This window comes from Monomorium pharaonis, chromosome 1 (assembly GCF_013373865.1).
Source record: "Monomorium pharaonis isolate MP-MQ-018 chromosome 1, ASM1337386v2, whole genome shotgun sequence".
NCBI lineage: Eukaryota > Metazoa > Arthropoda > Insecta > Hymenoptera > Formicidae > Monomorium > Monomorium pharaonis.
The window spans coordinates 16,066,545-16,092,037 of record NC_050467.1 but is presented as its reverse complement, the minus strand read 5'-3'; the positions used below and the strand labels follow the sequence as shown (position 1 = coordinate 16,092,037).

The 25,493-nt window shown below is 36.8% G+C and overlaps 4 protein-coding genes across 5 annotated transcripts in view; 1 reads left to right on the top strand and 3 right to left on the bottom strand.

The window, feature by feature from the left end:
* The window catches only part of LOC105836408, a 198,634-nt gene extending 184,852 nt beyond the window's left edge, over positions 1 to 13,782 (top strand). For both annotated transcript variants that reach the window (XM_036292773.1, XM_036292752.1), the window contains 3 exons: positions 12,929 to 13,102; positions 13,166 to 13,299; positions 13,376 to 13,782. The gene's annotated coding sequence lies outside the window, so the exon portion shown is untranslated. The remainder of the gene's footprint in view (positions 1 to 12,928; positions 13,103 to 13,165; positions 13,300 to 13,375) is intronic.
* On the bottom strand, positions 3,949 to 4,875 carry LOC105831682. Its single transcript, XM_012672006.1, has 3 exons — positions 4,600 to 4,875; positions 4,222 to 4,443; positions 3,949 to 4,173 (listed from the first exon to the last, which is right to left on the bottom strand). Exons 1-3 carry the CDS (start codon positions 4,873 to 4,875, stop codon positions 3,949 to 3,951), a joined length of 723 nt encoding a protein of 240 aa, XP_012527460.1.
* Positions 4,928 to 9,466, bottom strand: LOC105831689 (uncharacterized protein K02A2.6-like). Its single transcript, XM_036289714.1, has 3 exons — positions 7,922 to 9,466; positions 5,348 to 7,876; positions 4,928 to 5,035 (listed from the first exon to the last, which is right to left on the bottom strand). Exons 1-3 carry the CDS (start codon positions 9,464 to 9,466, stop codon positions 4,928 to 4,930), a joined length of 4,182 nt encoding a protein of 1,393 aa, XP_036145607.1.
* Positions 11,747 to 12,691, bottom strand: LOC105829697. Its single transcript, XM_012668738.1, has one exon. It carries the CDS (start codon positions 12,689 to 12,691, stop codon positions 11,747 to 11,749), a length of 945 nt encoding a protein of 314 aa, XP_012524192.1.
* Positions 13,783 to 25,493: the final 11,711 nt, after the last annotated feature.

Here is a 25,493-nt window from a genome sequence, read left to right as displayed (position 1 = left end):
GTTGAAACTTCGCTAGTCCCATATCAGCATTATGATAGTACCTTACTGGTGCCATGTTAGCGCCATGCCAGCACCACATCAAATCAATTTCTAACCTGGCGCTAGCAGGCAAAACGTGACGATTTCACGGATGGCGCTTACCAGCGTGCCATGCTAGCTCCTGAAGTGGCAGTGTGGCACGCTGGTCAGTGCCATGCCAGTACCCGGCCAAAATTTTTACCAGGGTTATTGTAAATAATTACCGAATTTCCAAATAAAAGAAATAGGAAGATATTGCGAAACAAAAATTACTGTCTTTTTGTCGATAAAACAGATATCTCCCTCCAGCATCTTCTTAACAGTAAATGCTATTCAAAGCAAAAGGTACTTAAAGAATCACGATTTATTAAGAACGGATACGTTTTTGCATCAGTGTATATGTTATACATATACATTGACGCAAAAAAGAGACAAAAATTTTGATCAAATTTTAGGCAATCTTCAAAGTGTTGCAACTTTGCATGCGAAAAATCATCTAAATTACATCCCAGGCAGCAAACACAAGTCATTTTGACGTCAAATTTTGGTCATTCCCTGACTATGACCATGCACTAATTGACATCTTAAGGGGATGCTGGACTGCCTCTCAAACTTGATCGAGGTCGATAATGTAGAGTCATTCGTGTACATCATTAATGAAATTTCATATATATTTCTTTTATAGATTTAGAAATTCTTTTCCAGAATTAAAATACATATATTAATATTAATCTGTAAATTAAACTAGTGCTCTGTTTCTATCCTCGGACCGCCTCGGACCGATTTCTCACTCACACATATATACGAAATTTTCTCTGAAGCTTTTTTCTTACACCAAAGCTTCTAGCTCATTTCTGCAAGCATTTTATTATTCTTTCATGTAATAAGATTAGTGCGTACTAGTTATTTGTACGTACAGAGTCTTTAAAACTTATGTGTTACAGATGAAAGATACGAGGCGACTGCACAAAAATATAATTTTCTAACTTTTTTTGTTTTTTACATAATATTATAGGTAGGCACTATTTGTTATTGTTTATACTTTAATCCTGGAGAAGGATTTTTAATTCTATGAAATCAGTAAAGAAATAGGCTTAATTAAAAATAATATTCAATCGGTAAAACAGACGACTCCAGCATCCCCTTAATGACGTTAAAATGACGGTCTAATGTCACAGACTGTTGACGTCACAATAAAGACGACATTTTAACGTCATTTTTATGACTATCCCAGGTAGTAAAAGTCGCCGTTATTTTGACGTTTTAGAAAATATTTCGGGTACATGTCCTATAAATGCAGCACTTGCATTGTGAAAATATTGAAACAACATAATTATAATGTAAAAAAAAAAATAAATTTACGTTGTTTCTCAACAAGTTATCCCCACCACACCATAGCCACATCTGGCATTGCCTAACTTCTGCAATTACTCAACAAACTCTGAAACCGCCGCACAGTGGAAGAAAAGGCTCATTTTTTTGATAAAAATCTACGGATAGTGCAATTCTCAACTAATTTTAAGTTTGTTTGGCTTGTTTTACTCGTTAAGGTTTGCTCTTTGACGTAGTGTTGCAGCATTATCGATATAGAGTTGAAATACAAAATAGCGGATAGAAATAGAACATTGAAAGCGTTAAAATGTTATCTATGATACTTTTCACCTATGTCATAGGCCCTATGATATTAAACATATTTTATTACACCTCAAAATGAGTACATATATGTTTTTTGGGCCGCGGAACACGAATTTGAGGTCAAACTGAACATTTAATAATCACAATTTATTATAACATTTATTATAAGAGTACTCTTAATAAATGTTAAAATAAATTGTGATTATTGAGTGTTCAGTTTGACCTCAAATTCGTGTTTCGCGGCCCAAAAAACATATAAATACCCATTTTAAGGTAAATATGTTTGACACCATAGACAAAAAGTATCATTATAGATAGACATTTTAACGCTTTCGACGCTCTATTTCTATCCGCCATTTTGTATTTCAACTCTATATTGATAATGCCGCAGCACTACGTCAAAGAGTAAACCTTAACGAGTAAAACAAGTCAAACAAACTTAAAATCGGTTGAGAATTGCGCTGTCGGTAGATTTTTGTTTAAAAAATGAGCCTTTTTTCTCACTGTGCGCCGTCGACATTGCTTGACTTCGAAGATCGTACGCAACCTGGCACTTCGCGATGATCCATGAACACTTGATGCTCATGAATACATATTTGTTATAGATCAGTTCAATAGATGTCAGAAACATGAAACATATAGATAAATAATATTTATAAATAAATATAAATCTACAGTTTTTTTACTGATTTTTTCATATGCGAAATAACATCTGGAATACTTATAAAAATATGTTTTTGTTCTGTTCTTTTGATAAAGCTAAATTATATCGCAGATAGCATATAATATTTATAAAATATTTACATAATATTTATAATATTTATTTAAATATTTTATAAATATTTATATTTATAAATATTTATATACAAATATTTTATAAATATGTTTGTGATCTTAGATTTGACGAATCATAAAGATTTATCTCAAATATTATAAAGATCATAAATATTATAAAAATATTTATGAAATATTTATAAATATTTACAAAATATTACTTGTATAAATCTTTATTTTTTATTTACCATAAATGTTGTATAAAATATTTAATCTATGTTTTAATAATATGTTAAATAAAGATTTTTTTCTTCATGTATTATATATAAAATATGTATAAAATGTTTATATATTAATTTTAAAAAATAAATATTTAAAAATATTTATAAATATTTATCATAAATATTGTGTGCTGTCTGGGATAATTTTAAATATATGTAGAGATTGGCGGTGATTAATATATATAGTCTTTGGAATCAATAGTTTTTTTATGTTTGTTTATATGTTTATATATTGGATTATGTTCACACAAATTAATAAAAAATAAACGCATAAAATTCAAATTATTATATTTGCTAACTGAGAAGCAGGATCGAATTAATACGTCAAATTAACGTCACGGAATGACGGCGAGAAATAAGACCAAAATATTACGTCATAAAGACGTCATTAAATAACGTCAATATGCCATCATTTAAATGTCATGGTCGCATTTTGGTCATAAGACGTCATTTGTACTAATATTACCAAATTTGTCGTCAAAATGACTTGTCTTTGCTACCTGGGATGTACTTTTTTAAATTAAAGAGCAAAGACTCTACTTTGAGAACATTTTGTATCGCATGAAAACCAAACATTATAAACGAATAGCACAGGGGAGGAATTCTTCGTCATCTTTCTGCATCAAGGGTCTTCTCGCACCACACTCACACACACCTTACACTCTCATTGGTCCCTCAGCACCATCCGGCACGTGTGGCGGCTCTAGGTTCGTTCTAGAAAGCGCGATACGCGCGCGTGGTAAAGATGGCGGAAAGGAATAAGGACACGTGTTTTGTGCTATTGAAACGGATAACAATTTATTTCTTTACTCTATACAGGACACCACAACTTCACTAATCTCCGATAACTACTCTAAAATAAAAAGTAACAAAACCTATAAAAAGGTAATCGCCTACTTAACGAATAATCACAACGTCTTTGGTTTTTGTCCTGAACGACTTAATCACAAGACCAACCTGGAAGAAATGAGAATAATACTACTTTTTGTGCGCGCGGGCGTTCATCTCCTTCGTCTTCTTCTTGTCCGGCGTCTCCTCTCCGCTTATGGCGCGCGCAGCGTTCTGATTGGCTGGCGGCAGTGCTGACAACTTATCGCAAGCGTTCTTGTCCAGCGTGTGCCGCCAACACACTCCCCTCCTAGTGAGTCACCGATGGTTCAGGAGCGAATCGTACAGTTTTCTTTTTTCCGGGATATACTTTCGGTGGTTTTCCTTGCTCTGGTTGTCGTACAGTGGTTGTTTAAGTCGCGGCGTCATGTCTGCTGGAACTTGATTGCACTTGTGGTATTTCCTGTTGTGCCAGTTGTTCTGCGTTGGTTTCCAAGTATGCTGGTTTAAGCCGTGCTGTGGAAATAGACTGATCTCTGGCATTGATTTTGATGCGATAGACTTTGTCCGAGATTCTCTCTACCACTGGGAATGGTCCTTCATAGTCAAGTGACAGCTGGCCTCGCTGACCGTCGGCCTTAACAAAAACATGAGTGCAATTAAATGAATCTTGATATATAAATACTTTAGTCTTTGCGTGATGAGCTGCGCTTTTTGGTTTTAGTGACTGCATTGCTTGCTGAAATCCTTTGAGGAAAGCCGTTTGACCGATTGGAGTTTCTTCGTTGAAGAGTATGTCTCCGGGTAATCTGAGTGCTGTTCCGTATACCATGTCGACCGCTGAGGCGCCTAGATCTTCTTTGATGGCGGTGCGAAGCCCGAGTAGTACTGTTGGGAGTACTTCGGTCTATTCTTAATACTCGTGACATTTGATTGCGGTTTTTAAGGATCTGTGCCACCTCTCGATTATCTCATTGCTTTGTGGGTGGTATGTAGGTGGGCGGATTCGATGAATTCCGAATAGGTTATTAAGCGTTCCGAATATCTGTGATTCAAATTGTACATCTCTATCTGTGGTAATAGTAGCCGGTGCACCGAATATTGCTATCCAAACTGAGTAGAAAGTATTAGCTATTGTTTCAGCTAAGGTGTCCTTGACTGGAACTGCTTCAGGCCATCTTGTGTATCTGTCCATCATGGTTAGGCAAAATCTGTATCCGTTTGATATTGGGAGTGGTCCGATTATATCTAAATGGACGTGACAAAATTTTGTGTCTGGCATTGGTATTTTATCAGGTTCTAATCTTGTGTGTCGTTGGATCTCTGGCAAGCCATACATGTCCTTACCCAATTACTTAATGTTTTGATTTGCCGTTGGCCAGATGAAGCGTTTAGTGATCATCTTTCTTGTAGTTCTGATACTTGGGTGTGCTAGGCCGTGTACCATTTGCATTATTCTGTTGCGTAGTTCTTTGGGCACGTAAGATCGGACATCTTGGCTGATGTCGCAATACAGTATTTTATCAGAATCTTCGAGACATAGTTTTTTGAGTTGGAGAGATGAGGTGTTTGTCTTTAGTAGTGTTGTGTAACTTAATTAAATACAACAGCCTTAAGAATAATACGTGATTTATTGCCACACACGAGACTCAACAGGGACCGCTCGTCGTCCCTCTTTTTACATGGCGTCCCTCAGTCCCGTACATAGTATTATCATCATAGGGATACAAAGTACCAACATAACATTTCTCCCCTTTCTTACATACTGTCACAGAGTACACTTATAAAGTTAATCTTGTCGGCGGTTTTACAATTCTGCCCGAGCGAGTGGAGTAAGTTTTGGAAGTACTACTTTCCAGACTAGGATAATTATTGCTCTTACTGATCGATCTTTGCGAACTAGCCTGCTCTTCCACGATTTCTTCCTTACAGGCCGGAACTTCCTCCTCCCCCTGTTCTTCCTTCGCCGAAACATTTCCCTTATTATAATCCACAGCCATAGGTTGCTCCGTAATACTAGGTTGTGTTTCGCCATCGGCTCCGCCGGCCATATATGGATTCACGCGAATATCATTAGCATGTACAAATCTAATTTTATCCGCTATTTGAACGAGATAAGTAGAGTGACTTAGCACTTTTATAATTTTACCTTTTTCCCACATCTTCAACGGAATATTTTTTACATATACCGGTTCATTTAACGTATACAATCGAATCTCTTTTGCGTCCCCCTTGTGGCCCATAGTTATTTCTTTAGAAAAGGGTTTAATCAAGTCAAATCGAGTTCTGGGTCTCATTTTAAGAATATTTTCCGCGGGAGATTTCCCCGTTACCGTTGATGGAGTGTTTCGATACGTAAAAAGGAAGTTTATCAAACGAGTCAATAATACGTTTTTGCCGATATCTCTCCCTTTTTCCGTAAACAATGCTCTTTCCAATCCTTTTTTAACTGTTTGAATGCTCCTCTCTGCGCTACCATTACTCTGGGGGTGATACGGTGGAGACTTGACTGGTTTAATTCCGTTTGCTTGACAGAATGCGCTGAACTCCGATGAATTGAATGGCGGACCATTATCTGAGACCAATTCCACTGGTAAACCATACACTGCAAACACTTCTTTTAATTTTAAAATGGTTTCGCTTGCTTTTGATCCATGGTCCATTAGCTTAACCTCAATCCACTTTGACTTACTGTCGCTCACCATTAAGAATGTGTGATTGTATTTATGAAAAAAATCAATATTGACTCTATAGAAGACATTTGGCGCTGTAGGCCACAAAAGCAAGGTGCTACTGTTCGAAAAGTTTTGTGTTTGTTGACAAACTTCACACGATGATATGAATTTTTCGACGTCGTCATTTATACCTGGCCACCAACAATAGGCCCTTAAAAGCATCTTCGAGCGGACGATACCCGCATGTTGCTCATGGAAAAGATTTAGTACTTCTGTTCTCAACAACTCAGGAATGATCACCTTGTTTCCCAGTAATAAACAATTATTCTCGACTGACAGTTCATGCCTCTTGGTAAAATATGGTTTTAACGCCTCTTCTTCCACGTCTCTTGCCCATCCCGATAGTGTGAATTCGATAACCTTAGTTAACACTCTATCCTTTTGGGTGGCTCTTGCCACATCTCCTGCATGTAGTGGTACTGTATTCAACAAGCTAAACGAATTCAAGTAGCCTGGGATTTCCGTACTTGCCGACATCGGTAAACGTGATAGTCCATCTGCATTAGCAATAAGCTTGCCCTTTTTATACCGAATTTCATAATCATACGCTGACAATGTTAAAGCCCATCGCGTGATGCGTGCCGCTGCCGTTACCGGAATTCCTTTGTTTTTCCCAAAAATAAACTGAAGTGGTTGGTGATCTGTTAACAAAATAAATCTTCGGCCGTAGATGTATTTGTGGAACTTCTTTAGACTAAATATCAGCGCAAGGCTTTCCCTTTCCAAATTGGAATATTTTTGTTCTGCTGGCGACAACGTGCTTGAGGCAAACAAAACAGGCTTGTCTTTTCCCTCGATTATATGACTTAGTACGGCGCCCACTCCGTAACCACTCGAGTCGCACGTGACCACGATTGGTAGAGTTGGATCAAAGTGCGTAAGCACCTCGTCCGATGTGAGCAGCTTTTTACTTGATTGAAATGTTTTCTCACACTCGTCATTCCAACGGAATTCACTTCCTGTATTACATAACTCATATAATGGTTTAAGCTTCGCCGACAACATAGGGATGAATTTCCTGTAATAACTTAACAATCCCAAGTACGACTTTAACTGAGTCACATTAGTTGGTGCCGGTGCCTTCTGGATACATTCTATTTTTTCCCCGGTCGGATGAATTCTATTGGCATCCACCATGTGTCCTAAGAACTCAACCTTTGTTTCAAAAAATTTACATTTCTCCGCGTTGACTTTGACATTATATTCCGCTAGACGTTTGAAAACCTCACAAACTCGGCGATAACATTGTTCCACTGTAGCTCCATGAACCAGGATATCATCTAGATAACATTGAGTATTCTTCAAGCCAGCAAGAATGCTTTCCATAATTGACTGAAATATTCCCGGGGCCGAGCTTACACCAAACGTTAATCGATTATATCTGAACAGCCCCAAATGAGTATTGATAGTAAACAACTCTTTAGAACTGTCCCCTATTGCGAGTTGCTGATATGCTCCTTTAAGATCGATGACTGTGAAACATCGACTTCCACTAAGGTTAGCGTAAATATCTTCCGGTAGGGGTAGTACACAATGTTCGGTATCAATGACAGTGTTCAACGTTTTTTTAAAATCGACACAAATCCTAACGTCTTTCCCATTCTTCTTGGGTATGACAACAATGGGGCTTGCCTATCGACTGTGAGTTACCTTACTTAATATTCCTTCTTCCACCATCCTGGATAGTTCTTCTTCGACTTTAGGCTTGAGCGCAAATGGCATTTGGTACGCACGGTGGAATATTGGATTTGCCTTTTCTTTTAGCTTTACATCGACCTTGAAATTTTTGATGCTGGTGTTTGATTCCTCCTTAAAAACCGCTCCAAACTGTGACCTGATAGATAATACCAACCGCTTTCGACTATTCGCAGCTTCCCCAGAATGATCAATTTGACTTGATTCAACCTTACATTGACTGACTGACTTAATAATTAAAGGCATGTTAATTACTTCTCTCCACTTTGGATTTAATACATTCAACCAATTGCGACCTAGTAAAGGAATAAATTTAGTTTTTCCATTCAACACAATCAATGGTAGCTTAAATGTTTCGGTCGTATACCTGACTCTGACTACGACTTGACCGACAATTTCTACTTTTTCGCCTGTTACGACTCTTAACTTAAAACTTACAGATCTTAAGGCTAAATGCGACAACCATTTGTTATAATCGTTGACGTGAATGACCGACTTGCATGCACCCGAATCAACTTCCATAGTCATTAACTTATTTTCGATATGTAACGCGACTTTCAGACTTTCGTTTTCTCTCGACTTTGTAACGGAATGTACATGATACAGTTCACCCTCCGTAGACTCCTGTATTAAGCCTAATTCCAATGATTCTTCATCTTCGACTGCGCTGCTAAAACCGATTTCCGATTCCTCCGATTGCAGACTGTGGACTCTATTTTTGCATAATGGTGACTTTGCAGTATGACCCGTCTGCTGGCAAGAATAACAGGTCCAGTTGATAGCTGGACACTTGTTGCCTTCGAAGTGCACGCGAAGACATCGTTTGCATTTGACTCGACTCGCTAGTTGACTATGACTTGGCTTAGTTGCCCGCTGTTTTTGCCCTTGATTTTGGCCCTTGACTCCACTACCTTGACTGGATGCACCTTTTGACTGACCTTCTCGTTGATACCTTAATTTATTGATCGAAATTGTCTCTGGCCCCATAATTTTAACTTGACCTTCCGCTAATTCCATGCCCACTGCCAATTCATACGCCCTATTAAAAGTAAGGTTATCTTCCGTTAACAATTTTCGTTTGACTCCCTCTGAACGTATTCCACATACAAATTTACCGCGAAGTGCTTCTTCGAGAAAAGTAGCGAACTCGCAATACTTAGCTAAGTTCTTCAATCTGACGGCATATGCTTTCACATCCTCCTCTGTCTTCTGCTTGGCTGAATAAAACTTATAACGTTCAGCTATAGTTAACCGTTTTGGACTGTAATGACTCGACAATGACTTCTTAAGCTGCTCGTACGTTTTCGTACTAGGTAATGACGGTGCCAATAAATCTTTTAATACTCCATACGCATCTCCTCCGATTAAGGTTAGGAAAACTGACATTTTTTTTGCTTCGTTTATATCATTACAGACAAATAATTGTTCGATACGCTCTAAGTATGTTGTGATATCCGATTCTTTCGAATTGAATGGTTGGATTGACCCAATGAGTGCCATTTTCTATAAGAACACGATCTTGCTTTTCCACTTAAATTTTCGATTAGCTTTTCGACGTGGTCTCTGATGGGTTTGACTATTCGATTCCCATACGCTATGTAGGTTCTTTATTCGTCGCCAAAATACTGTTGTGTAACTTAATTAAATACAACAGCCTTAAGAATAATACGTGATTTATTGCCACACACGAGACTCAACAGGGACCGCTCGTCGTCCCTCTTTTTACATGGCGTCCCTCAGTCCCGTACATAGTATTATCATCATAGGGATACAAAGTACCAACATAACAAGTAGCTGTTCCAATTCTTCGTCCTCCTCTTGAGCGGTGGCTAGTTCTTCGGTGGAGACTATTGCTGGGAGTGTTATGGCTTCTAATCGTGACAGGGCGTCTGCGACGGCCCGTCATTTTCCTGGCCAGAAACGTGGACTATCTGTGTCGTGAATTGAACGATGTAGCTCAGATGTCTAAACTGTCTTGGTGTAGCCTTGTCGGAGCGTTGGCTAAATGCGTAGGCTAGAGGCTTCTGATCGGTTTTGATCACCAGGCTCCTGCCCTCGATCATGTGGCAAAAGAATTTAAGACCGGAATATATAGATAATAATTCGCGATCGTATGCGCTATATTTCTGTTGCGTTGGCGATTGTTTCTTGGAGAAAAATCCAACAGGTTGCCAATTCCCGTTTACCTGTTGTTCCAGTGCTGCTCCCATCGCGGTGTCTGAAGCGTTGCATGTCAAGACTAGTGGAGTGTTCTCTGCTGGATGTGTAAGTAGTGTGGCTTGAGCTAATTGGTTCTTGACTGTCTCAAATGCTTTATTTGTTTTCTCGTTCCAAACAATTGGCCTGCGATCTTTCTTTCTTGCTCCTTTTAGTAACTCGTGTAGTGGTGTTTGAGTTTCGGCCGCGTAGGGAATGAATCTCCTGTAAAAATTAATAATTCCGAGAAACCTACGTAGTTCGGTTCGGTCCTTGGGCCTTTGATAATTTTTTAGTGCTTCTATGCGTTGTGGTAGTGGCCTTATGCCGTGCTGATCTACTAGGTATCCGAGGTATTCGACTTCGGGGGTACCTAGAATAGATTTGCCCCGGAACAGTACCGCATCGTCAAGGCTGAATTCGAAACAATGGTAAACGAAGAAATCTGCAGACTTTCATCTAGTCCGTGGGCGAGCCCCCTCCACATGGTCAAAAAGAAAAACGGCGATTGGCGACTATGCGGCGACTACCGACGACTCAACGCCACAACTCTATCCGACTATCCAGTACCGCACATACAAGATTTCACATCCAAGCTTGTGGGTTGCAAAATCTTCTCCAAGTTTGACCTGACAAAAGCTTACCATCAAATTGCAGTAAATCCCAAAGATATCCCTAAAACAGCTGTAACTACGCCATTTGGCTTCTTTGAATTTTTGGTAATGCCATTTGGCCTAAGAAATGCCGCTCAGACATTTCAACGTTATCTAGACACGGCACTACGTGGATTGACCTTCAGCCATGGCTACATCGATGACATCATTGTAGCGTCTAAGGACGAGGCACAGCACCGCTGCCAAACGAATAAAGCATTCGAGACAGTCAAGAACCGTTTTTCTTTTTGACCATGTGGAGGGGGCTCGTCCACGGACTGGATGAAGGACTGCAGTCCAAGGACTGCAGATTCCTTCGTTTACCATTGTTTCGAATTCAGCCTTGGCGATGCGGTACTGTTTCGGGGCCAGTCTTCTGGGACGCTCTGCAACCGGTTGGCCGTGCGTGACGATTTGATGAACTACTTCTTCTCCTGTTGCTTTCTTCGGCGTAGCTCGTGTGACGTCTCCGAATTCTTTGAATAGTTCGTTGAATTTACACGTGGGTTGGATCGTAGAAAGGGTTTGCGCGTTGCCCGTCATTATGCTCGGCCTTGAACGTTGAGAGAGGTTTGTTTATCTATTAGTCTTCGGTTTGTGAGGTCTACTAGCAAGCAGTGATGGCCCAGGAAATCAGCACTTATTATCGCGTGTTTGGTATCTGCTATAATAAATGACCATGAATACGGGCGTCTTAATCCTAGATTTAATATAAGATATTTCTCGCCGTAAGTATCGATGGTCGTACCGTTTGCAGCGTACAACTTAAGTACGTTCGAGAGTGCTCATTTTGCGAATAATTTCCTTGGTATTATGGACACGTTCGCGCCTGTATTGATTAAAAATTGGATCGTTGTTACCTTGTCCGCTATTGTTAGTCGGCAGCTTTGGTATCCGCCGGCGGCGGCCGCCTCGACATCCGTCGGCTGCTTTAGTTTTCCTTCGCTGGTGGTGAGGGCGTCTTCCAGTCGCATGGCTTTCTGCAGCAATGCGCCTGCGCGCCGAATTTCCTATGGTAGTAGCACGTGCCCACACTTACGACGCGCTCTTTTGATCGTGATGAACTGCGTCGCGGGCCAGATCTACTTCTTTGGCTGTGGCTGCGTCCGCGTTCGTGACTTCGTCGCAACTGCAGGCTCAGGGCCGCTACTTGTTCTTCCAGCGCCTTTAGCTGATTTGCCATTCCCTCGTTGGGCGGGGATGGTCGCTGCTCGGGTGCCGTATTGCTGGTGGCTACCGCCATTATTTGGTTGGTCTCGTTCAGCGCCTTTGTAACTTTGTCCGCCAAAGCCGCTAACTGCAACACGTCTTGACTAGAAGATGCCGCTAGGATTCCGCGAACGTTCTGCGGCATGTGCTCTAGGAAAAGGGTGCGAAGCACATCGCTGCTGATTTGATCGCCAGATAGATTCCGCATCCATTGAAGGAAATGCGATGGTTTCTCATTGCCGAGCTCGCGTCCGCGAAGCATTTTTCTCAGCTTGGATTCGGTCGTTTCGTCAAAGGCGGATATAATTCTATTTTTTAATGTATCGTATTTACCGTCTTCCGATGATTGGCGAACTATGTCTGAGACAAAAGGCATCACTGCCTGGTCCACGTGTAAGACGGTGTACGTGAATTTCGTCTTATCGTTCGATATTCGTGATACCTCGAAAGCTATCTTGATCTGGGTGAACCATAAGGCTGGATCCTCCCTCCAGAACGGGGGTATCTTCATGATCGACAGGGCGTTAGTGCTCAATCCGCCTATGCCCTCGAGAACAGGGGTGAATACTATCGCCACGCGGTCTTCTTTCGGTGGATCGGACATGCTAGGTGCCCCTAGAGTCCCTATAATAAGAGTCTGGACAACATTTCTAGTTCGACAAAACATGGCGTCGTAAACAATAGTGACACAGATTAATAAACAGTGATAGTGATATGTTACTGTGTAAGGATTTATAAAGGCATAAACAATTAAAACATAATATTATAAAAAATAAAGAGAAATATATAGAAAAAAGAAACATTGTAATGCATGATATAATGCATGATTATGAAAATCATAATTCCTAACCTTTAATATTGTATTTGTATTTAATGTTTATTATAAATTACATAAATTTTGTAGAAAATGCCTGGCTGCTGCGTTCCTAATTGTTCAAATTGTACTGAAAAGGGTTTCTCGATAAGAAAAATCCCATCGAACGTGATTCGGAGGGCAATATAGATAGAAAATATAAATAACCATAGGGGCAATGAATCGCCAAAGTGGCAACCAACAAAAAACTCATTTGTATGCGAAGTAAGTAATAAATTGTATGATTAAAAATATGAATATAATGGTAATTTTGCATAACGTTTGCAGATTCACTTTTCAGCAGAAATGTGGGAAAAAGAACAAGTAGATGGAAAAAAAAAATAAAAGCCAATGCCATTCCGACAATTTTTTGTTCTCTTAAAAATAAAGACGTTCCAACTGTAGAAAAAAATGCACATACTGTATGTATTGATTTAAATTGCAGTTTTTAATGGCGTCATTGTAAAAGAAATTTTAAAATAGTTTTAATTTTCATAGATGCATGACGGAAACACAACACCCTCAAATGATGTTTTCGAGGTTCCTTCTACATCTTCATCAAAACGACTTTCCACAGACATCAATACAAATGCAGTGAATGATGTAGAAATGTTGCGGGAAAATATAAAGATGAAATGAATATTTTATCTGACTGTAACTTGACACTTGCAAATGACAATGATACTATGAAAGACTTGGAAAGAAAACTGGATGAAGCAAACAAAAAACTACAGACAGCAAATACTATTATTCATAAAATTTTGAAAACAAAGAGAATTCTTCTACAGCGTGTACGACAATTGAGGAATTTTAATAAGTTGTCTAGAGGACAAACGTCTTTTTTAGCACAGGATTTGTTACGTCATGTATTTTATAAAGATCAAATAAAGTTTCTTGAAGCTAAATATTGCAAAGGGCGCCGTACTTCTTTTGTATGTCAATGGACAAACGAAACCGTTAAAAAGGCACTACGGTTGAAGCATGCATGTGGACATAATGGATATGAGGAATTATTATCTCAATCTATTCCTTTGCCTTCAACTCGTACTCTGCGCAGACGCTTAGAATCCATTGCTTTTGAAGATAAAATTTGTGATAATATTTTTGACTTATTAAGGGAGAAGGTATTGAGTTTTCCAGATTAACGACAAACAGATTGCATGATTTGTGTTGATGAGATGAGTATAACACTAGGTGAACATATAGATCCTAGTACTAAACACACTATAGGCTATGCTACAATTCCCAATAAATTAGGTAAATTGTTTGATTAGAAACATTATCAGGATTGGAGTAATTAGTTAAAAAGTTTAAAAGTTAAATATTAATGTTAAAAATTTAATGTCTTTTAATTTAACTTAGTTAATTTTAAATAAATTAATTTTATTAATTTTTTATAATTGTAAAAATAATATTTTCTCTTATAAAAACAATATTTTTTTGCTATTTTAGGTAAACTTAATTTATAAATAAAACCAAATTTATTGGAGAGATGATCCATATTGTACTTGATTTGTTATTTAGAGTAATATAATTTTTAACAATTACAACAATCTAATTAATAAATAAGTCCTTTAAAAATTAATTTTTAATTTAACTTAGTTTAACTTAATTTAATTTAATTTAACTTAATTTAATCTTAATGCAACTTTTAATTGAATTAAAAGTGGAAAACGGCGTGAAGGTATTAATGACCACTACTGTACATATTATATTTTCTTTGACTGTGTTTTTTACATTATCTCATTTTTCAGCTCTTATCTCATTTCAATCTATTAATTTATTTGCATGATTGCATGTATATTTATAGGGTTGAAGCCTTTTACTACGCATGGTATGGTGTTTATGATTTGTGGTATATTTATACGATGGAAACAAATTGTGACATATTATTACACTCCTGACGGGTTTGACGGTGCAATTTTAAGAGAAATTATTCTTAAAATAATTGAAAAAGCCGAATTTATAGGTCTTCAAGTCCACAGTATTTCATCTGACATGGGAGTAGCTAATCAAGCCATGTGGAAAGCTTTCGACCATATATCTACATCAAAATATTCAAAAATAAAAAACTCGGTACCACATCCACTAGATAACAGCCGAAAATTGTTTTTTTTGCCGATGCTCCACATCTCTTAAAAAATCTTCGTACTATGTTAGTGAAAAATAAAGTTATAACATTGCCACCGAATTTCGCAGAAATATATGAATTATCTTCATCCGTTGTTCAATATTTACATGTCGAAGAGTTAGTAACTGAGCAAGAAAATTTTACATTCAAATTAGCACCAAGAATAGATAGAGATACTGTTACTATTACTAATTTCAATAAAATGAAAGTTAGTAAGGCAACCAATTTGTATAACAGAGATGTTAGTAGTGCATTAAGATTTTTAGGAGAAGAACGTAACAAAAGCGAGTATAAAGTAACTGCCGTATTTATTAAAATTGTGTCAAAATGGTTCAATTTGATTACTTCTCGAACTTGTTCAACTGCATTAGGAAAAATAAAAGGAGAAGAAAAATCGCAACGGATATTTACTCAGAATATAGAGTTTTTGAAATCAGTTGTTCATTTATTTCGTAATATTAAAATCGGATAAGATGGACATTTTAAACAATGCGGTATTATGATCACTACTACATCTCTCATAGAACTGACAAATTATTGAATTAATAAACGAGAATCATCATTTGTGTTGGGAACAAGATTTACTCAAGATTGTATTGAAAATGTATTTTCAAACATACGAAAAAAATTTCCTGCCGCCAATGCATTACAATTCAAACAAAGCTTAAAGATATATAGCATTTCACAATATTTACAAGTTGTAAACGACACTAATTACGAACAAGATGAAAGTGGATTCGTTGTTAATTTTTTAGAAAATAGGAAAAGAAATGAGAATTGTAATATACCAAATGAAATTCCTGAAACTCCTGCTTATATTGATAAAATATCGATTTGTTTAGACAATGTACACTTAAATATATTATATGCTCTTGCTGGGTATTATTCATAAAATTTCCAAATTGCCTACAGTTTGTAAAACTTGCATTAATTCAGCTAGATCTAAAACATTTGATGCTAATATTAAAAAGTATTCAAAATTACTATATTTAAAATGTTATAGATGTCACAAACATTGTTTTTTGTTAACGAAGCAACTTACAATTATTTTTATGAAATGGAAATTATTATAAGAAGGTATTTACCCTATATTAGAAACCAAAATTGTAATTTAATAACATTTTTTAGTTTCAAAATAGATAATATTTGCTGTGACACGCTGTGAACTTGTTGCAATTTATTTAATAAAATAATGAAACGTTTTATTTCATTTCGCATAAAGATTGATTGCAAAAAAGGACGATTAAAAAATATAATTTATAGCAGCAAAACTATGGCTAGACATGCTGCTATTAAATAATGTTATCTTTTATGTAAAATTATATTGTTTTTATTTTTATACAAATAAAACTTTTAAAAATAAATTTGTTTCCTATTGTTCGGTTCCTACTAGTTGAATAATACCGCGAGCAAAGTATTAATTCGAGACACCCTATTGGTTCCGCCATACTTTGTCGGCACCAATAAGATTACTGACAACGTTGCCCAGACTCTTCCCAGGTAGCAAGATGACGTTAATACGACGTCAATAATTTGTCATTTAAGGTCGCGGACGTCATGTTACCAAATTAAGACGTAATAGTAACGTCATTTTTTGACCTATTAATTACGTCAGTCATTTATCCATCCTACAATGTATTTCCGACGTCATATTCTTGACTAATTAATAACGTCAGTTAATTGATCATTTTACGACGTATTAATAAGATTTTATTAGTGACTAATTACTGACGTTAACTATAATTCTTTGTAATAATTGACGATTTGACCTCAAATGACGAATTATTGAGGTCTAGTGGACACCTTGCTACCTATAACTATTAATCATTATTTAAAGATTGGTTAATAAACAACATTATTAAAATTAATATAATATTTTATATAATTAATACTATCAATATTTTAGAATCATCCCAGGCAGCACATAATATTTATGATAAATATTTATTAATATTTATTAATATTTATTTTTTCAAAATATTATATAAATATTTTACACATATTTTATATATACGAAGAAAAAATCTTTATTCAACATATTAAAATATAGCTTAAATATTTTATATAATATTTATGCTATATATATATATATATATATATATATATATATATATAAAAGATAAAGATTTGTATAAGTAATATTTTGTAAATATTTATAAATATTTCATAAATATTTTTATAATATTTATGATAAATCTTTATGATTTGTCAAATCTAAGACCACAAAAATATTTATAAAATATTTAGATAAATATTTATAAAATATTTAAATAAATATTATAAATATTTCATAAATATTTTTATAATATTTATGATAAATCTTTATGATTTGTCAAATCTAAGACCACAAAAATATTTATAAAATATTTGGATAAATATTTATAAAATATTTAAATAAATATTATAAATATTTTATAAATATTGCGTTTTGTCTGAGGTATAATTTAGCTTTATCAAAAGAACAGAGCAAAAACATATTTCTATAAGTTATTCCACATGTTATTTTGCATATGTAAAAATCGGGAAAAAAACTGTAAATTTACCCAGACAGCACCAGATATCGTACGAATATTATACTCTCATACGTAATGTACTGTGATCATACCGAATATACGTAAAACATTCATATAACGTCTCAGTAGAATGTCATTTTGATATATCCTCAAGATAAACTTAGAATATAGCGACTGAACTTCGCAACTCCTACCGAATATACTGAGATTATATCTAATATACTCAAAACATCCGTAAAATATCCTATGATATATCTCATGTATATCTATCACATATTTCCAAAATATCCACGTAATATCGAAAGTGAATCATGTCAACGCTATCTATGATCTGTAACGTTACGCATTTTCGTCTGCCGTGTGATGCAGACACGTGGTGAAGTGTAGGGTGTGAACGTGCGAACACGAACTCACGGACAACGTGGTTTTCTCAGGAATTACGCCCAGATAACTCTGGTATGTACATAAGATATAATATAGTAACGTAAACTATAATAATATATATATATTGTATATATACATATATTATTTAGGTTATAACCTACAATTATCTGAGCATAATTTCCCAAAGCACCCCAGCATATTCAACAGATATTACGCTTCATTTTTTGCGATAGCTTCCTGATGTGCGAAATGATTAATTCTTCTTCTTATTTCTTCTTGCTAATTCTGTATGTTTAATTCCTTGTTCCTTATTCCTCTCATTATGCATGAGCCCATATAATGTGAACATACTGTAGACATATTGTGAATATACTGAAGATATACTTTAGACATACGTATAACATTCTTAAGATATATTCGGTATATTCTCATAAACTGCCAGCGAAATTCTATGGGATAAGGCAACGCGGACATAGTACGTTATGAGTATATACTCGCCATATCACAGACGTATCTCTAATATTATACGAATATTGCAATATACTTTCGCAATATCCTATTATCGTTCTCATAATCTACATGTGCTGTCTGGGTATATTTATTTATAAAAATATTAGTTAACTACAAGTTTCATGTTTCTCGCATCTATTGAACTGATCTATAACAAATATATATTCATGATCAATAAAGTGTTCATGGATAAAGCCTCCAGTAAAAACCAATTCTTAAAAAAACCTTGCCATATCTGATCTCCAAACTTAATAACAACTTGTTGCGGAGACAAATAGAGGCAACAAATTCTGTTTGCTGAAAGATGAGAAACTTATATCAGTATCAACAGACTATATGACAAACAAAAAATAATGTTAAATATTAATTTTACGAACCTGTTTTTCAGTTTGTTGTCCCAATGTTATAATGACAGATATGACAGATTTAATATTTAATTTGAATATTTAATGTTAGGATGTGATTTCAATATGTGCTTCACTCAGGCTGCACTCAAGGATATAGCATTCTCAGAATTTGACAATCCTACTTCACAGAAAATTGGTCTCCAGCTGTTAATTTTCTGTAAGTCAAAAGCTGAAAAAAGAAATTAAAGAAAAGAATCGATTCAATAATAAAATATAATTACAAAAGCACATGGATATTATCTTTGTTTAAATTATTTTTTGTAAATATTAATTATACTTATCTGATATATATTTATATATATATTTGTTTATTCCAGTGGCATATTGGTTTCAGCGTCAAGAATTTTATGTCACAACATGATAATTAATAAGACATGCCAAATTTCTGAAAAATTAAAATTATTTTATTACATATAATAATTATTTGTTCACCTATGCATATGTATTTATACACATACATATAAATATAATAATTGTTTTTTATATTTTATTGTTTACCTTGTTCACTTTACGTTTTCACTTATTTAACTTATTATGTTTTGCGCACTTATTTTATTAATCATTTTCCTTTAATTTTATTTTAATGAAATACTATAATGTACTTTACATTAACAATTTAATTTATTACAATTATGCGATATTTATTGTTACTCGCGCGCACATAAGTCAAAAAGGCTGCACAATAATCAGACTTACTACTGAAACGATGCTACCAATCCACAAAAATTAAAATCATGTCATCTAGAGATTTTGGTACCAACCGTATCCCCTCTACTTTTGGGAAAATTGTCGCCTAACCCACAGCAAGCTGAGTGAAACGGACACAGTAACAAACGGACACATATAATTATATATACATAAAGCCTTACTGTTCCTATTCGAACTTGAAGATTGTGTCGACTATATATGTATGCCATTAAATGCATCAAAATACATATAGCGCGAGTGATAAATATAAGAAGTTTATTACTATTTTGCATCAAAACCATATCACTAATAAAAGCGACGCTGTAAAATTATTGCGCGAAAAATATGATAGAACTTGTCTCGTAGAGTGCGAGCTAATTGCTTACGCTTTGGATAATATTGTATATGATGCTTTATATGACAAATAAAATGTGTAATGAAATTATTAAAAAACTAGTCTTGTAGACTGTGAGCTAATTACTTGCGTTATGAATTACATTATGTATTATGCTTTATATTGCGACGAGGCTTTCCTTCGGAAACCGCCAGCTCTGAAGGGACTACATCCAATTAATCGGTAACGACTACTAATATTATTACTAATATTACTAATATTATACTAATATTAACTGGTAACGCTTTCTCAACGATATCGGTAATTCGCAAAGACGGTATCTACAAAATCTTATATATTTTGGGCGCCAGGCACGGAATCTGCGCCACACAATAGTTCGGTAACAGAAAAGCGTTAAGAGTGCCGGTAGCTCTTGAGGCGATAGAAGGGTGTAGTTTTCAAATAAATCGTAAGGAGATTTCGAAGCGGGGTGGGTCGCAAAATAAAAGTCGTACACAATATTTCAAGAGTTGAATAATGATGAAAATATATTTTAAGTAGTTAACGATTGAGGTAACAGTCGGAAACAACCGATATTATTCAAGTGTTCGAAACACGGTACATTAACAATGTAACAATATATTTGGAATGAGCAAAGTAATAATCCACAGACGAAAACAATAATAATTTCGCCGATATCCAGGATGCCGAATTCGTGTAGAAATGTGTTCTCTTTCTACCCGTACAATCGAGACAACAATCATCCTCGAGAAATGTACAGACTATAAACCACGGTAAATGGCAGAAGAACAACGATTCTTCTCGCAACAGTTCTAAATTAATCTTACGGTAACGGCAAACGTGATAAATTACAATTAGTTTGGACTAATTCGAGACCAAAGCAATTCGAGGGGGACGTAATAATTAATTAAAGTTCGGGGCCGGTCAATACGACGTCCCGTGCGGCGCAAAACTCTAATTTCTAATACTAACATCCCACGGTAACACAACAAGAACGGCAACGAACTACCAAATTACCGGTAACGCAAAACACGGTATTCTTCGTCCGAATCCGCACGGAAGCCGACCGCCTTACTCGAAACTTACGAAAATCCGTAGTGGCTGCCGAGTAATGGCCTTACAGAATCTGTTGGATCACCAGGGTTGGTCCTACTGGAGTAGCTTCTTTCCAGTACGTGGCTCGCCGAACAGTGCCGAGTTCCGGTCCCACCGCGGCCGGCTCGGGTCTTCGCGCAGGCGCGTGCGCTTCGATCTCCAGCGCATAGATCGGCTGAGTGGCCTTCACTTGGACACAATATAATTGGATACAGTGCAAATGGACACGGTGCAAATGGACACAAAATAATGTACACGTTTCAAATGAACACGGTTCATTTCGACACAGGAATTTTGGACACAGTAATTTTGTACACAGGAAAAATAAATTCTGGACAAATTACAATTTGGACATGATAAAAATATACACCGTGCAATTGGATACGTAAAATTTGTACACCACAAATTTGTACACCGCAAAGGTGTACACCACAAAATTTTGCGTGAAAAGTCGCAAACCCATGTGGTGCAGAAACGCAAACCCGTGTGGTTTGCACACACACACACACACACACACACGCACGCACGCTCGCACGCACGCACGCACGCACGCACGCACGCACGCACGCACGCACGCACACACGGAGGGGTGCAAAGGGAGGCCTTTGCCTCCCCCTCCCGCACCCACCCTATTGAAGTCGCTAACCCATGTTGTACATTGCAAACAAAGTAAAGTTTACATGTATTAGCAGATTTCCAATACAATACAATTGCGTGTGTTAAAGCGGGAATCGAAGGTGTTGGGAAGGAGTCACGGATTTCCGGGAAAGAAAGAGGGGCTGCTCCGATGTAATGGATGCGTGATGGCGTCGTCCTTAACTCCGAGACGTCTTAAAATGGCGATTCGGCTTGCTGCGATGTCTTAGATCTTGTGCGTCCTTGTCATTGTTTTAAGAAGGTAATGGTTCAAAAAATGTAAAGGAAGAGAGTCAAACAAGGATTCTATCACCTTGCGGCAAAAAAAATAGACAGAGATAGCATAAGCGTGATAGCATGCGCTTACCGTTGCTATGAGCAAGAGAACAATAGCGTGTGCGCTCTTCGCGCGTCCGCGCTTTTCGGCAGATCCCCAATTAGACCTTGATGGCAGGAAATGCACCGTGACACGTCCCCAATTAGACGTAGCCACCCAAATACCACAATAGGAAGTTGAGAATCAAATAATAACTTATGAATGCAAGAGTCGAAAAGTAGAGTGACAGACACAATTCAAAGCCAACTTGAACTTCGCTCGCTCGACGATCGGCAGATGATCGCCGCGCTCCGCGGCCGCCCGCGGCGCCGCACCCACACTCTAATTCGTTTTGGAAATAAGGCCGATAATGCAGAAAGCTTTTTTATACATTTCCGCCCGCCTTCGACAAAGCATCTGTCAAATAAATCGCTTCAGGATCCACTTGCAAAACACACAATTTAGACAGGTCGCTTGTATGTGAAAGTAGCTGTCTTCACATCGACAACTCTGGTCAGTCCGTCTGGGCCTGGATACAGCTGGGTCACCCGAGCAAGTGGCCATTTTCCTGGCGGATAGCGCTCATCGCTTATTAATACTAGAGTACCTTCCTTGATGACATTGGAAGGATGGTACCATTTGGAGACAGCTTGGTACCATTGTAAGCATCGGATGACCACCTTGCCCAAAAATGATCAAGTTTCTGTTTTAATAACTGCTATCGTGAAAGTCTGGATGTAGACTGGCACGACTTGCTTCTCTTTTGAACGTTGCTCTAATACCATCACATGCATTTTTACCATGAGCAATAGCATGAAAATGCCACTCTGCAGTTACATCAAAGTCTTTTTCATGATTAACCAAGTTAATCACTTGAAATCGATTTTTAAAATGTTGTTTCACTCCATCACTAAAATAAATGATTTTCTTGTGATTCTTGATGGTATTCTTCAGATGAGGAACTAGAGAGAACTGTATAATGTCAACTGCTGCCGTATTATGTTTCAAACTATCCAATAAGAACACGATACTTTTGTGCTTTAGAGTCGTCCCTTCTTTGTAATAAAACACAATCGGAAATACCGTACACTAATCGTTATTGAAATGGAATGCTTGTGATGCATTCTAGACAATAAAAGTATAATTTTCTGAAAAATCAAATAAAACGAATATTTGATCTTTAGAGAGATTTTTCTTTTTCTGCTCCATAGATTCTGATTGTTTTTTTACTATGAAGGAATGAGGCTTGAGAGTTTTGAGTTTGTCACATAATTCTTCAACAAACTCCGGCGTAGACAGAGTTCAAATCAATAGAGTAAATTTATCCGTCGCAGTCCATGAAGTAAATTGTACGTCAAAAATTAAAGCATCATCCAGAATTTTTGAAAGATTTTCTGAAAACGGAACTGTACCAGGACATCTATCACAATCATCCAAGTAGCAAGCTGGGGTAGGTTTCTGGCACATTAACAGCTTTAAACAATCCTTATAGTCTTTTATTGGCATTTCCGATTCTTTCGTCAATTTCTCCACTTTTATAGATTCCAGCATCATTTTACAATTTTCGTGGCTCGTGCAAACACATACACAATAAGTTCCTTTAACTCCAGTAAGAATACAATGATTAGGTCGTAACTTCGCGAATGTGCTGAAACCTACATCATAATTTTGATTCTCTTCTATGAATTTGATGTAAAGGCCCCTCAAGTCTAAAGGTAGAAGACGTTTTTGCATCAACGTACGTTCTCCATCAATTTTCACAGATACAGTTTCTTCCCACATAGAAATTGGTATCCAGTGGATGTCCAATGGACGTCCATTAAACCTCCATAGATTCATGGGACGTCTATGTCCATGGTGGAAGTCAGATGAACGTCCATTAGAGGTCTAGTAAACTTTCTTAACTCCATTGGAGGTTTACCTCCATGGCGGAAGTTAGATAGACGTCCATTAGGGATCCAGTAAACTTCCATGGCTCCATTGAAGGTATACCTCCATGGCGGAAGTTACATTGTTAAGACTCGCTCAAATTTTCAGTTTTATATTGTAAGCTGTTCTCGGTGTGATGTTTCCCTCGTGATTTGCTCGTGCAAATCATGATGTGATCCCGACTTTTGGGCATAATGACTTACGCAGAAGTCAAATTCTGCGCCACGCATCTTCCCGGGACTTGGAGCTGTCGATTGATCGCGCTGGGATCGGCACTCAAGTCAGAAAAGCGAAAACAGTCACGCGAGTATAATATCGCGCGAATTAAAAGCGATTTGAAGAAAGATCAGCGGGAAATCCGACACTCAACTGCAATTCGTGCGTGGATACCGAAAAGCGAACGATTGCGCCGCTCACCCATCTCGAGCTCGCGATCGCTGCTCACGTTTGTCGCCCGCGTAAAGTGACGATGTGTGAAGAAAACTGTGATCAATAAACGGAACTGATTTTGGACATCATTTAAGTGACTCTTTATACAACATCTAATATTCAAGAGTTCTCTTTCTCTCTCTCTCCCTCTCTCTCGTTGTTCTCCGTATTCGACTCGATCCGATTCTCTGTCTCTATTTCTCCTTTCCACTCTGTCAGTCCCTGAGTCTTCTCAGCAAGATCCTGCGGTTCTCACTGATTATTCGAGGTTCGCGACGATCTGTTCACTCGAACACGAACACATAGACATCCATTAAAGGTCCAGTAAACTTCCATGGCTCTATTGGACGTTTACCTCCATGGCGGGAGTTAAATTAAGGCACTATAAAAGTGAGTATTCTCACGTCCGCCATTTTTTTTCAAACTAGTAAAGTAACTAGCATAATGATTTATATATATAATACACTGACTCGAAAAAAAAGCGGTACACCTAAAATTTATCAAAAAATCACTGAACTTCCAATGACAATAACTACGCGAGTAATAAAGATAGAAAGGTTTCTAAAAAAAGAAATTAAAGCTTCAAATGTCTACTTTAAGAATCGATTTATTAAAATTTTGCGTGATAATTTTTTTCAAAATGGCGTATAACAAAGCGAGAGCATGCAAAATTGAGAAATATTGGTCCAAGTTTGCGATGATCCATGGCGTGAGGCAAATATCGCAACTTAATTGGATAAAAAGCATGCGATAGAACAGAGTCTCCCCTTTAAAATGCTTTTTTACTCGTCTTGATATGATGATTTTTCGCTGAAATACGCGCATTTAAGTTAAAAAACTGCCTTTTTATTCAAATGCGCATATCTCAGCGAGAAATCATAGTATCGAGATGAATATAAAAGCATTTTAAAAAGGAGACTCTGTATTATCGCATGCTTTTTATCACATTAAGTTGCGACACTTGCCTCTTGCCATAGATCGTCGCAAACTCAGACCAATATTTTTCAATTTCGCATGTTATCGTTTTACCATCCGCCATTTAAAAAAAAACGTATCACACATAATTGTGATATAAAATTTGTTTAAGTGGCAGACCGAATCTTAAAAATGCTTCTTGGAAAACCCTGCTAACTTCATTAGGTGCTGAGATATTCAATTTTGAATTTTTAGCAATGCTCAATTTTAACTATTGCAAGAATAACATTTCCGGGTTTCGCTAACAAA

Bases quoted from the DNA above. Each gene is read 5' to 3' on its own strand.
- LOC105831682 (XM_012672006.1), bottom strand. From the start codon at position 4,875: ATGTATGGCTTGCCAGAGATCCAACGACACACAAGATTAGAACCTGAT. The intron at 4,444-4,599 runs GTACAATTTGAA...TATTAAGAATAG, and splicing joins CTATTACCACAGATAGAGAT to ACCGAAGTACTCCCAACAGT. The intron at 4,174-4,221 runs GTATTTATATAT...GTTTTTGTTAAG, and splicing joins CTCATCACGCAAAGACTAAA to GCCGACGGTCAGCGAGGCCA.
- LOC105831689 (XM_036289714.1), bottom strand. From the start codon at position 9,466: ATGGCACTCATTGGGTCAATCCAACCATTCAATTCGAAAGAATCGGAT. The intron at 7,877-7,921 runs GTAACTCACAGT...GTCATACCCAAG, and splicing joins AAGAAGGAATATTAAGTAAG to AAGAATGGGAAAGACGTTAG. The intron at 5,036-5,347 runs GTAAAACCGCCG...TTGCGACATCAG, and splicing joins CCACTCGCTCGGGCAGAATT to CCAAGATGTCCGATCTTACG.
- LOC105829697 (XM_012668738.1), bottom strand. From the start codon at position 12,691: ATGTTTTGTCGAACTAGAAATGTTGTCCAGACTCTTATTATAGGGACT.